The sequence below is a fragment of the Mus caroli genome, unplaced genomic scaffold (genome assembly GCF_978045245.1).
Source record: "Mus caroli unplaced genomic scaffold, Mus_caroli_1 scaffold_13, whole genome shotgun sequence".
NCBI lineage: Eukaryota > Metazoa > Chordata > Mammalia > Rodentia > Muridae > Mus > Mus caroli.
In genome coordinates this window covers 8,312,789-8,325,771 of record NW_028227268.1, presented here as the reverse complement: position 1 = coordinate 8,325,771, position 12,983 = coordinate 8,312,789, and the positions used below count along the sequence as shown (strand labels likewise).

Sequence of the window (12,983 nt, the reverse complement as noted above, 5' to 3'; positions counted from 1 at the left end):
AATGAAGAGTGGCAAGTGCTTCGCTAAGGGGGCCTGGCTGGGCTCCACAGATAATTAAGAGGCAAGCCTAATGGGCTTCCCAGGGACCAGGGGAGAGCAGAAAGGGGTGAGTGTGGCCGGTGGGGTGAGCTGAGGAAGACCTGGGTGACTGGTTGAAGGTGCTCTCAGAAGCCCCCTCCCTCCTGCAAGGATCACGTGAGGTGCTGTCTCCAGTAGAGAAGGGAACAGATAAGTGGGTGTGGACCCCACCTTACCTGTCCACAGTGAAGGCGGAGGCATTGTGGCTCACGGAGGCCGAGTGCAGAGCCCACCTGCCGCTGGGTAGCTCCCGCGTCTGGATGGTGTAGTATCGTACTGGGGAGAGCCCATCGCTGCCTGGCTCCCACGACAGCAGCACACTGCGTGCTTTCACGTCTTCCTGCTGTACCACGGGCTTGCTAGGGGGCTGTGGCCGGTCTGGGAGGCAGGGCAGGGGATAGGTGAGACGGTAGCCCGAGCAGGGTGATGGTGGAGGGGTTGCCCTTTCTCAAGGGCAGCTCGAAGGGGTTCTGAACTTGGGACAGATACCGCCCCCCTCTATTTTACTTCTATGTCTGTGGGCATTGCATGGTTTCTGCTAGCAGCTAACCTTGAGTATTCAGGTGAGACCCTCCCTCAGTTTCCGAGGCCCTAGGTGCCTGGAGAGTCATGCCTCCCACAGCAGCCCCTGGAGGAGGACTTGACAGGTTTGCTTTTGCTTATGATGGAGATAGGTCCTGCATTGTGCCAGACTGAGTGGGAGTGGGCCATGCTTCCCTGTGGGAGTTCATTTCCGTCATCCCCCTGCCCCATATCCCTCTTTCACTAGCCACTTTCCTACCCCAGATGACAGGCTGCCAAGCCTCAGTGTTCTTGGCCTTGGACTTGACGCTTCTTTGTGGTAGGGTTGCTTTGTGACTGCAGGACGCTTTATGGAGCACTCCCTGCCCCTCCCCTGAGACCTGCTCAGTGCCTGGAGCATCTTCCTCTAGCTAAAGCAACCCAGATGTATCCATATTCCCTAAGAGTAAAGAAGCCCTTGGAGGAAATTCACTGTCTTACTGTCTTGTGTGTTGTTCCCCCACCTACCCCAACTGGGGACGTTTTCTAACACATTGCCTTTTAACCCAACTGGGGGTTCAGGCTTGCATCTAGGGAACCCACTCTCCAGGTGCCTGCTCAGGGTCCTGAGGTATGACAGCTCAGACTGCAGGATCTAGCCCAGACCTAGCCCAGGCTAAGGGGTAAGGATAGGGATGTGAAGGGGACCAGGGGTTGGAGATGATCACCAATCACCTCCTTAGTATTATTTATTCTTATTCTGATGGGATCCCTCATATCCTAGGCTGTCTGAGGCTGACCTCGAACTCCCCATCTTCCTGCTTGGACTCCCAAGTGCTAGGATTACAGGCATGTATTGCCAAATTTGGTTTATGCCGTTCTGGGACTTGAACCCATGGCTTCATGTATGTCAGGCAAGCACTCTTTCAATTAAGCCATGCCTCAGCCCCACCTGTCCTTTAGAAACCTGGAACAGGGTAGGATCCTGGGACATTCCAGTCCAGCTCTGTGACATGGCATGATCCCTTACTGACCTTGACTCCAACCCTGGAGTCCGTTCTCTTTTCTATACTAAAGCAATGCTGTTCCCCACCGCTTCTCCCAGTTGCCCACCAGGAGGGGTGCTAAGCCCCTGTGTGGGCTTCAGAAGCCCTCTTCAGCTCCCCAGGCCTCCCCAGTCCCATGGGCAGTCACCTCTCTTCTCTGTAGTCACCACCAAGGCCTCAGCAGCCTCTCCCCAGCCTTTGCGGGTTTGGGCTGTGATACGGAATAGGTAGACAGACTCCGGCTTGAGGCCTGTAGCCATGTACTGGCGGGCGCTGGGGGCCAGGACCTCCACTGTGGCGGTGTTGGCTGTAGTGGTGTTGAGCCGGTGTGTGATCTGGTAGGCTGTGGGAAGAAAGACGAAGGGCAATGGCAGATCCGGCAGCCCCAGTGTCCTGTGAGAGGACCCATCTCTGTGGTTGCAGCAACACATGCAGTCAGGTCCCCTGGCTCCTGTTTGGCTGTGTGACATTCTTCTGGTCACACTTACCGTTGACGAATATGGACTTTGGTGGGGATAAGGGGTTCAATGTATAGTGTCTTAGACCCCCCCACAACAGTTTACATGAGGACGAGAGAGGCCAAGTCACCTGCTAGCAAGTTGTGGCTCTAAAGCAATAATTGCTTTATTGTCCAAAGGACTTGATGTCCACTGCTCTAAAGCAATAGCCCGGTGCTTTCTTGTCCATAGGACTTGATGTCTACTGTCACTTTGTCCTCTAAGCTATACCATTCTTCCAGGACTAGCCCAAGACAGAGGCACAGGTAGACCAAGCCACCTTTGATGTGTATATTCGCGAGTTTATTTAATTGCAATTTTGAAAAATATTTATTTCATTTCTATTCATCTTGCCTCTACCTCTCAAAGTGCTGGGGTTGCAAGTGTGAACACCATGGCTGACATGTCAGACGCTATTTTTCAGAGGCTGTGGACACTTCCAGGCTGGTCCCATCTCTACTCTTTTTTTTTTTTTTTTTTTTTCTCCCACCGTGCCACCTCCTCTTCCCTAGGAAGGGCACAGGAAAGGGGCAGACTTACCCAGAATGATGCCGTTGGGAGCTGCCGGGGGCTGCCAGATGAGCCGCACAGATGTGGTTCTCACCTCTGGAAACAGGATGCCCATGGGGGGGCCTGGGACTGGAGGAGGCAGAAGGAAGAAGGTAAGACTGCTGTCCTGTCTGCTCTGGCTCAGGCCAAGCTGAGCATCGAGAGGGGAATTAATCTGTTCAGTGAATTTATGTGTAGTATACATCTTAGGAAATGATCACAAAACTATGTATCCTCAAAATCAGGGTTATTTTACAGGGCCTAGAAGGTGAGATAGGATACGTGTACCCCTCAAACAGGCCTTAGTTATTTAGGGAGGCCCCAAGACTCCAACTTCCTTGCCCATCATGTGTTGTGCATGGGCTCTCAGAATGGGCAGACATGTGTTCTAAGTTTTTAAGTCTGTGCTGGAATGATGGCTTCACCCATGGCCTTCCAGATCCCAGCCTGGTCTGCGCTTTGGAAGGCCCAGCTGTGATGTCTTCTGCCTCCTGCTTAGCTGTGACCTGTGACGGAGTTGGAAAGTGCCCATCCTGCCTGCAGGGATCCTCTCTCCACACCTGGCTCCGCAACCCAGGTGTTTAGAAGCTCAGGGAGGGACCTAGGGTGTGCCCCAGACTCTGAGTGGGCTTGTTTCCCAGATCCATCTTTTATCCACTCCAGGGATGGCCCAGGGGAAGCTGTTTGGGGGGTGGGGTGGGGTGGCAGGAGCCTGACTGGTGTGGATGAGAGGAAGGCGTGAGGGGTGACATGAGGACAGCATGAGGGATCTAGTGGCAGCGGGGAGGGGGGCACTCTTTCTGTGACACTTCATTCCAGCCCAGAATGTCAAGGAGATGAGATGTGTAAACTCAAACTTGGCCTTCTGGGTCATTATGTGGGTATATTTGTCAAGGCAGGAGGATAGAACATATTTAATTTAACAGCTCATTAGCTTGATTTATAGTTAGAATATACAGACATATGATACCGGGGCTTGCTTCCTTCCGCATTTGTCTGGGCCTTGCAAGTGTTTGTGGTGGGTTAGGCCATTTTGCTGTGTGTGGGAGAATGGAGTGTAGAGACATCTCTGTCAGCTTGAGACCAGGGGATTGTGCAGTGGATGGAGCACTTCTGGTGTCACGGCTTTACAAACAGGACCAAGAGGCACATGCCCACGCATTAGACTCATAGATTTTGCGCAAAGCAGAGGACACCCCTCCCCCCCAAAAAAAAAACCAAACCAAAACCTCAAACCTAACACCAAGTCTTTGTACTGTCTACTTGTCCTAGGGAGAGACTATGAGGATGGGTCAGTCATCCAACTGTCCTTTTCTGGCTCTTTCCCCCACTTTCCCTTATCGGCTTTGAATAGCATCTTCTTGCAGTGAGTTGGTAGCCTCTGGTGACCCCGTTTTCCGGAGGAGGATCCTGAGAATGGGGATCCCTGTGGGGGTGGGGCAGGATGAGGGGCAGACCCTCTAGGCTCACAGGGATGTAGGCTTACCATCATCTAGTGTCCGCTCCAGGATGGGAGGGTGGCTCAGGCTGCCATCGCCGATGCGTGTGAAGGCCAGAACCTGGACCTCGTAGAGCACATACTTGCCCAGGCCTGTGAGCTGGGCGCTGCGGGATGAGTTACCTTCTACCAGCCAGAACCGGGGCTGGGAGTCCGAGTCCTTCTCCTTGTACCTCACCTGCCGTTGCCAACACAGAGGAGGGCCTTGGTCTGGAGTCTCCTCCAGGAGAGGATGGGGAATGGGGCAGGAACACTGGGCCCTTTGGACGGGCTTGGCCCCAAAGGGTTCTTGGAAGGTCTAAGACACATGGGGAGACTTAGCTGTATAGTTACAAGTCCCCATAGGCCCACAAGGGAAAGTGGCTTACTTAAGGCTGCAGAGGGATAGTGACAGAAATGTGACATTATCCTATGATTCTCACCTTTCAAGCGAAGGCTAGGCCACATGATCACATAGCCACATGACCACAGGGTCACATGACCACATGGCTATATATGATCATATGGTCACATGGTCCAGAACAGTTTGGAAAAGAATTCTAGAAGATAATAGAAACCAGACTGGGTCCCTTAGGGCTGAGGGTAACACTTGAGGTTCCCAGATCAGCCTTCTGGAAGAGGGGAGCAGTCTGAAAGACTCTGTCAGCCACTCAGTCCCTGGATAACTTCCTATCCCTAAGGGGGGACTTCCTGGTTGCTGTGGTGATTGGTGGATGGGAAGCTAGGCAGATACCCTGTGCCTCTGTGCGGCAGAGAGTGATCCAGAGGAAGGAAGACAAAGACAGGACACCTTGGGTGGAGGGCCTAGAGAAGATGGTGCGCCCCACCCCCCCTTGGGTCCCAGCATCTACCTTGTAGCCCAGCACGAGGCCATTTCGATCTGCCTCCGGGATCTCGCTCCAGCGGACCAGCATGCTGCTAGAGGTGGTGGCCAGAGCCGACACGTTGGTGGGGCCAGAGGATGGGACTGTGGAAGACAGGGGTGATGAGGAAGAATGAAAATCCAGAGACAGCCCTTCCCCCGACAGTGGTGGGAAGAAGAGCGAGGATGTGGGGGGCGGACCAAAGAGCCAGCTCCATGCTGCCAGCTCCGTGGGAGAAAGACAGTACACGCAGATCACAGCTGCAATCGATCCTATGGCAGTTTGGGGGAGGTTGCAGACAAGGTTTCTGGGGTCAGCTATTTCTCCCTAATTCTTTTCTGGGGATGTTAGGTGGGAGGTGGGGTCTCATGTAGCCTAGGCTAGCTTTGAGTTCACTATGTTGCCAGGAATGATCTTGAACTTCTGACCCTCTACCTCCCAAATCATGGGATTAGAGTTTCAATCATCATGTCTAGTTTATGCTGGGGAAGCAATCTAGGGCATGCAGTCTACTAACTGAATTATATCTTCAGCCCGGCCCCCCCCTAATTTTCCCTGTTCACAGTAACTTTTATTATTATTATTACTATTATTATTATTAATTTTATTATTGTGTGTACCCATGGTAGGTGTGTAGGGTGTATATACTATTATTATTATTGTTATTATTATTATTTTATTGTGTGTACTCATGGTGGGTATATAGGGTGTATGTGCTATTATTATTACTATTTTATTGTGTGTACCCAAGGTGGGTGTGTAGGGTGTATATGTTATTATTATGATTATTTTATTGTGTGGTAGGTGTATATGCTATTATTATTATTATCATTATCATCATTATTATTATTTTATTGTGTGTACCCATGGAATGTGTAAAGGGTGTATGTGCATGTCCCAGTGTGTACATGGAGCTCAGAGGACAATCTCACAGTTAAGCTGATTCCCCTTCATCTTTATGTGTGTTCTGGGGATCAAAGTCAGGTCATCAGGCTTGTATGACACGTGTCATTGCTGGCTGAGCCATCTCGCTGTCTACCCTCACCTGTTTTGAGAAAGGATACCATTGCATAGCTTGACTGGCCTTGAGCTCAGGAATTCAGCCTACCCTGATTGCAGAATAACTTTGGACCATCTTGCTTTCCAGCCCACATAGCGAAGAAAGGCAAAGGTGGGGGCTCAGGGAGGGTAGAAGAGACATCTGACACTTAAAAAGTGTTACAGTGAACTACAAATTGGACACATGAGATTTCCCTTTGGATCATAGTGTAGGAGGGAAGACCCCTTTCTAGGCTCCTTAGGAGAGATAGGTTTTGTTTCTGGAATGTTCTGAGATCCCTCGGTTGGGTGATGGGGTTAAGGCTGAGTGTGTAGGGCAGTGGCTGGGGTAGGCTTGGACAGCTAGCCAGTACTGACAGTTATCCCGCACACTTCCCAAGAGTGGGGACTGTCACGGGGAGGGGCGGCACCGCGGGACCTAGAGATCTGGCAGGGTGCTCTCCCTGGGGTGAGCACAGAGGCTTAGCTGCTAAGCTGTCTGTAGAAATGGCCGCAGCATGGTCTGCTCTTGGACGGTCCCAGAGGAAGAGGAGCGGTGGTACCTGACTCCCGGGTCCTGCCCACCACCGCCTGGCTCCACGGCCCGCTCCCGATGGCGTTGAAGGCCTGGACTTGGACGCGGTACTCTGTCCACTCCTCCAGGTCCTCAATAGTGTATTCTCGCTCCACTCGGTCTTGTACCGTGTGGCTCAGCGTCTTGCCGTGGCCGTCAGAGCGGCCGTACTTGATCTTGTAGCCCACCGACTCAGGGTTGCCGTTGTACTCCATTTCTGGGAGGGGCTGGGGTAAAGCAGGGGCAGAGAGGTGAGGGATTAGGAGGGAGATCACTCTGTATTTCCTCTTTCCCACCCACGAGTTGAGCAGCCAGTGCCCAAAAGAGGTGCTATCCCCAGTGGAGCACTGTTTCCATCACTCTCCACACTGGACTCCCAGAGAAGCAACATTTTTGTTGGTCATTCACGTGGCTGACTTATACCCTTGCCTGGAGGCTGGTCCTTTCCAGCAGGCTCAAATCCTGTCTGACCAGTGGGCTGATGAGCAGAGCCCTTAGGCTCTGGTGTCTTCCTGTTTAACTAACTCCCTTACTCTGGCTGTCAACACATGCTGTTAGTTGCCTCTAACACCTGGTCTTTACTCACACTGCCCTTGGGAGGAGGGAACCTGGAGGGAAGGGGTCCTTATATGGTCACCTTATATGCACGTCACTGTCAGGAAGTCCTGCTATTCAGCAAATCTCAGGCTTTCCCACTGGACTTCATCTTTCTCTTACTGGTTAGAGTCTCAGCAATGAGAAAAGGCAGATCCTTTTTCCTGGTTCATATCGCTCAGCAGGACAGGTCCTGCTTACTGGTTTAAGGTTGGATGAATCTGGCAAGGTTGGTAGGTGGTGGAGGTGGACCTTTGGCCTCCAGCAGACACCAGTGAGAATCTGGCTTCCACTCCTCCTCTGAAGCTGGGGTGTCTGCAGTTTCTCCCCTCCATTCTGCCTCCTCGGGCCTCTACGTGCCCATAATCCACAGGGTACCATTTTCTAACCCACTTTATCCAATTCCTTGTAGCCCCTGCCTCACGAACCTACCCTCCTCTCACCTCCATATCCCTCTACAGACATCTAATGGACATCAGCTAGAGATCATCAAGACAGAAATGGATGGGCCCAAGAAGCTGAGATGGACCTGGTGTACCACTCCCCTACTAGTTAAGGAGAAGTAACCAGCCATGTGCTTCATTATGAGGCAGAGGCTGCATGGCATAGCCGTTGACTTCCCATCCCCACAGCACCCAGTAATCCATTCTCTAACTTTTATGTTTGGGAATCTTTGGAGACAATTACAGTGTGTGTGTGTGTGTGTGTGTGTGTGTGTGTGTGTGTGTGAGAGAGAGAGAGAGAGAGAGAAAGAGAGAGAGAGAAGCTGGCAGTGGGTAGAGAAGAGCTGAAGTTGAGGTCACAGGAGGCTAAATGTCCCACTTACACACTCACAGTGCCCTGGGCCACTGGGTTAGCCCCAAAGTGTTGCTCGGGGTCTGCCTCCAGAAGAGGAGCCATAATTAATAACTAGCGTCTGTTGGGGGCTCTTGGTGTCAAGTCCTCTCTCAGCCACCAGCTCCTTCTTGGCATGTATGGTGCCAGAGGGTTTGTGCTAGTTTACATAACCAATGAATGCTCTCTCTTGGAGGCAAAGGGCTATGTGATGAGAGAGGCCATGGGGCACCATCAGGTTGGCTCTATTTTTGTCAGGGTTCTGGGTCTCCCAAAGAGCAGGGATGCCAGCTGCTCCTCTTGCTCATGCCTGTCAGAATTATTCTTATCTGCTACACAAGTTTCTAAGACTACTACTGCTTGGGACTCCTGCTGGGGTGCCCTGTCCCAGGGTGGCCTGAGAGACACACTGTTTTGGTTCCTGGCTGAGAGATGACAATGTGTTCAGTGGCCAATGCTGTGGATTTTGGGGCTCAGTCTTTTGCTGTTAACTTGAGAAGTGTAGGAGGATGTGGGGGATCCAGGGGAGGTTATGTGACCTCACTTTCTTCCTATGCAAATTGGGGACGAGCCTCATTCTGCTATTGTGGTTTAATGAGAACATTTTAAAGATAGACTCTAAATAAATCACCCAGAATAGCTCCCAGTAGGGCACAGCGCATCAGCAAGTTACTTCCTGCAGGTCAACTGCAGTCATGACCCTCAAAGTAAGTATAGCTCTGACCTGAGCAGCAGGTGTGCTCACTCTCTGACCAACTCTTTCTAAACACTAGGTCTACCTTGTGGCTGCTTGGGTGGCTGTGGGCAAGTTCTTAATCTCTCTGAGCTTTCATGTTCTTAACTGTAAATCAGGATGGGGGCGTGTCCTTCTCAAGGTTCCTGGAAGGGGTCAATGGATAGGAAGTTTAGGGCGTTTGCCACTTGGCAATGCTTCTAGCAAGCAGCAACATTTTACATCTGCCTCTCGGTCCCCCCCCCCCCCCCCCCGCCCCCGTGTGTGTGTGTGTGTGTGTGTGTGTGTGTGTGTGTGCGCATGTGTCCGTGTGTGCCCAGAGGACACTTTGCGTTTTTATTCTATTCTTTTGTTATTTTGATACAGGGTCTTACTTACTAGGTATCAGTGGCTGGCCTGGCATTCCCTATGTAGAGCAGGCTGCCCTTGAACTCAAAGAGATCCACACCTATAATCCGAGGCTGGTTTTAAAGGTGTTTGCTTCCACAAGCAACTTCCCTACATTTAATATTTCCTGGGACAGGGTCTCGCACTGGACAGCTAGGTGAGGCTGGCTGGCCATCAAGCCCCGGGGATCTTTCTGTTGAAGTAAGGTGTAGTACTTCCTCCCAGCCCCATGCTCCCAGAAATAACACTCAGACTCTAAATATATTTAGAAGGACCTTGACTATATAGGTAGGCTCTTCTCTGACTAGATCATAACTTAAAATTACTCATTTATTCTAATTCTGAATTTAGCCAGTGGCTGGTTACTTGTGCTCAGGTACCAAGCATCTGTCCCATCACATCTTCCTGGGAAAATCTACCGTGTCTGGCTCTATCCCAGAATCCTTTCTGCCTACCGGATGTCCCACCTCCTATTTCCTGCCTAAGCTGTAAGCCAGATTTATTATCGACAGGTGTCAAATCCATACAAACACAAGAGATTCTCTCTACATCCTCCTGTCTCTGCCTCCCCAGCACCAAGACGACAAGCATGTGCTAACATGGCTGGCTTTTTTAGGTTGGTGCTGGCGATTGAACTCAGGTCCTCAGGCTTGTATAACAAACACTTTATAATTGACTGAATCTCCCCAACCCATATAAAGTATCTTTTAACTTTCTAATCTCCTTTGAGCACAATGAACTACTGTGCACAGGTTAGTAAGGAAGAAAAAAAAAAAAAAAGTAAAAACCAAACCAAACAGGTGCATTCCCAAACCTAAGCCACAGGTAAAGAATTGTAGATATTTGACTAGAGACCTTTGAGGTCAACAAATTGATACAGGGTGGGGACAGTCCTGTGAATGTCCCATCCCACTGGCCCCAAGGGAGCCTTACCATCCATCGGAGCCACAAGCTGGTCTCACTGGCTGTGCGCAGAGTCACATTGGCTGGGGCTATGTCTGGGGGCGCCTGGAGGGTCTGGATCTTTCTAGAAGGTTGACTGGGTGGGCTGGTGCCGACGATGTTCACTTGGCGCATGCGGAAGCTGGGGTGGGATAGAGGGAATGAGCAAGGTACGGAGGAGGTTGCCGGCTCCCCTCCCCCGCCCCCTCCCACCTGTGCCTTACCTGTAGTAGGTGAAGGGGTTGAGGTCTGGCACCTCCATGGAACGGGCGTCAGGCTCATTGCCCAGTTGGTAGATGGGCAACCACTCCTCGCCCTCGCCGATCACGCCCACCTGGAGAACGGAACCTCAGACCTGTCCAACTTGCTGCGGTCAAGTGGGACGCTCTGAACCCTAGCACCTAGTAGGTGTCACTTCCACCCAGGGAATATCTTGGTCTAAAAGCCATAACTGACTGCAGGGTGGCTCTGAGTCCTCCTGTATTAGGACCTCATAGCAGGCTGGATAGAAACACATTTTCAGGCCTGATTTCAAGGCCAGCTGATATACCAGGTACTTGTAGCTTCAATGAAACCCCACCACCCTGATCTGCAGTGGTTTTCAGTCTTCCTCATGCTGTGACCCTTTAATACAGTTCCTCATGTTGTGGTGACCTGAACACCATAAAATAATTTTGTTGCTACTTCATGTACACTATACATACACTATAATTTTGCTATTAATACACACACACACACACACACACACACACACACACACACAAAGATTTTGCCCACGGGTTGAGAACTGCTCCCTTACAGGATGTTCACAGGGATGCCTGAGGCGGTCTGGAGTGCTGTCTGAACCCCCTCTAGCAGACTTTACCTGAGCCTCCACCACCCAGCGGGAGATGGACGTCTTCCCGTCATAGCCAGGCCTGAACTGCAAGGTCACGGATCGTGGGCCGATGTTGGAAATGCCCAGGTTGGTGGGTGCCCCTGGAAGCTCTGAGAAAGGAGGGCAGGGTAGAAAAAGTAAGAGGGTGGCTCCCTGGCAACAGGGCTCTGTGGCAGGGAGGAGGCTGAGCAGCTTGCCGTTCTTGGGGACATCTCAGGAGAAGCACAGCCAAGGCCTATTGACAATGACTCTGATTTTGTCACGCAGGCACCACATTCATACTGGGAGGCTGGCACAGATCTGAGAGCCTAGACCCCCTGGAGCTGTGCGTGCTGGGGCTTCCCTCGGAAGTTTTGGCAATAAGCAAAATACTTGAAAAGTTGCACAAATCAAGCTAGGCTCGGTGCAAATATATGGATCAGAACTGTCCTCCATCCACGTGACCCTGAAACCCTCCATAGCCAGTGATGGCTGGGGAGGCTTAGAAGGGTTGGGGTGGGGGCAGACAGGAGGCTGCTCCTCTTTTTCAACCAGGAAGTCAGGACTTCTTAGGGCTCAGGATGGACTGAAAGAATGCAGATTCTGTAGTGTGTTTGGAGCTAGCCTTGGCTACAGAAGTCCAGGCTAGTGTAAAGGTATATAGTGAGACCCAGTATCGATACACAACCAATCAACAAAGCAAACAAACAGATAAAACCATCCAAACATCGGTTTGAATCTAACTCTACCATTACAGACTGTGTCTTTGAGCAACTGAGATAGTTAAATTGACAGGGTTTAGGGCCCTCTAGGAGACAAGCCTCTGGGAATATATGAGAGGGAGTTTTTAGGTTGGGCTGGGGTGGGGAGACCCACCCTAACTACAGGTGGAACTATTGTACAGGCTGAGGGCTGGACTGAGTGATAAGGAGAGATGGGGTTGACCACTAGTCTCTCTGTCTCTCTTTGTCTCTGTCTATCTCTCTCTGTCTCTGTCCATTTCTCTCTGTCTCTCTGTCTCTGTCTCTGTCTTTCTCTACTTCCAGATGCTATGTGACCAGCCCTTTGAAGTGACTTTCACACCATGACGGCTGTAGCTTGAGCTGTGAGCCAGAGTGAACCCTTTCTTCTTTATGTTGCTTTTTTTACGTCAGGCGTTTTTGTCTCGGTATCAAGGGAAGCTACAGATACAGCATCTCCATCCCTTTTTCATGTCTTGGTATAATGGTGATGGTACGGGCACATGTAGCAGGAAACGGCAGCGAGGAGGCATAGAAAGAGAAAGCCTGTAGCTTTCGGCCTGGGAAGTCCCAGACAGACAACCACCAGCATTACTGATGCATATTATGAGTGGGGGTTGAAGGAGCCTGAGGTGTCTTGGCCACCTTAGTAGGTTGGTCCAGGCAGTCTGGCTGGCACAGCTTTTCTGATCTGGAGAGGACCACATGGTGATCTGGTCCAATTCTGTATGTATACAGATGGGGAAACTGAGGCTCCGAGATGATGCCTGGCTTGCTTAGTGTTTGTGCTTGGGACTGATTACTCCCATCTAATTTGACCACCCCACAACAAGTTTGTCTATGGGCTGCAGTCCAATGTGGATGGTAAGAATTCTTTCTTTGAATTCTCCTGGCAGGGAGTCTACTATGGGATGAGGAGAGCAGGGTGTGGGCAACAGGGATGAGGGTGGGGTCCTGGTGTTTCTGTGTTTAGGGCTGTGGGGAGAGGGGATGGAGAGCCCTATAGCTCTTCACCTAGGGCCTGAGGCCATGGGATACAAGTCTGCTCAGGGAAGGACCTTGGGCCCAAGAGATAAGCAAAGGGGAGAACCCAGTGGAAGAAAATCAACATTATCCAAGACAGAACCCCTCCAAGAGTAGGTATGGTGGTTCACACTAGTAATCCCAGTGCTGGGAAATCTGCAAAGTTTGAGGCCAGCATGGGTTTAATGGCAAGTCTTATCCTTAAAATACACTGGAACTTTGGTATAGTG

At 51.1% G+C, this 12,983-nt stretch overlaps 1 protein-coding gene across 2 annotated transcripts in view; it reads right to left on the bottom strand.

Annotated features, from left to right (window-relative positions):
* Sdk2 (sidekick cell adhesion molecule 2) overlaps positions 1-12,983 on the bottom strand; it is a 277,776-nt gene that overhangs the window by 48,662 nt on the left and 216,131 nt on the right. For both annotated transcript variants that reach the window (XM_021175806.2, XM_085829438.1), the window contains exons 22-30: positions 11,000-11,121; positions 10,359-10,468; positions 10,126-10,276; positions 6,634-6,871; positions 5,021-5,136; positions 4,158-4,347; positions 2,663-2,761; positions 1,774-1,968; positions 255-456 (exon numbers count right to left, since the gene is read on the bottom strand). In XM_021175806.2, the coding sequence (XP_021031465.1) occupies positions 255-456; positions 1,774-1,968; positions 2,663-2,761; positions 4,158-4,347; positions 5,021-5,136; positions 6,634-6,871; positions 10,126-10,276; positions 10,359-10,468; positions 11,000-11,121 (1,423 nt within the window). The remainder of the gene's footprint in view (positions 1-254; positions 457-1,773; positions 1,969-2,662; positions 2,762-4,157; positions 4,348-5,020; positions 5,137-6,633; positions 6,872-10,125; positions 10,277-10,358; positions 10,469-10,999; positions 11,122-12,983) is intronic.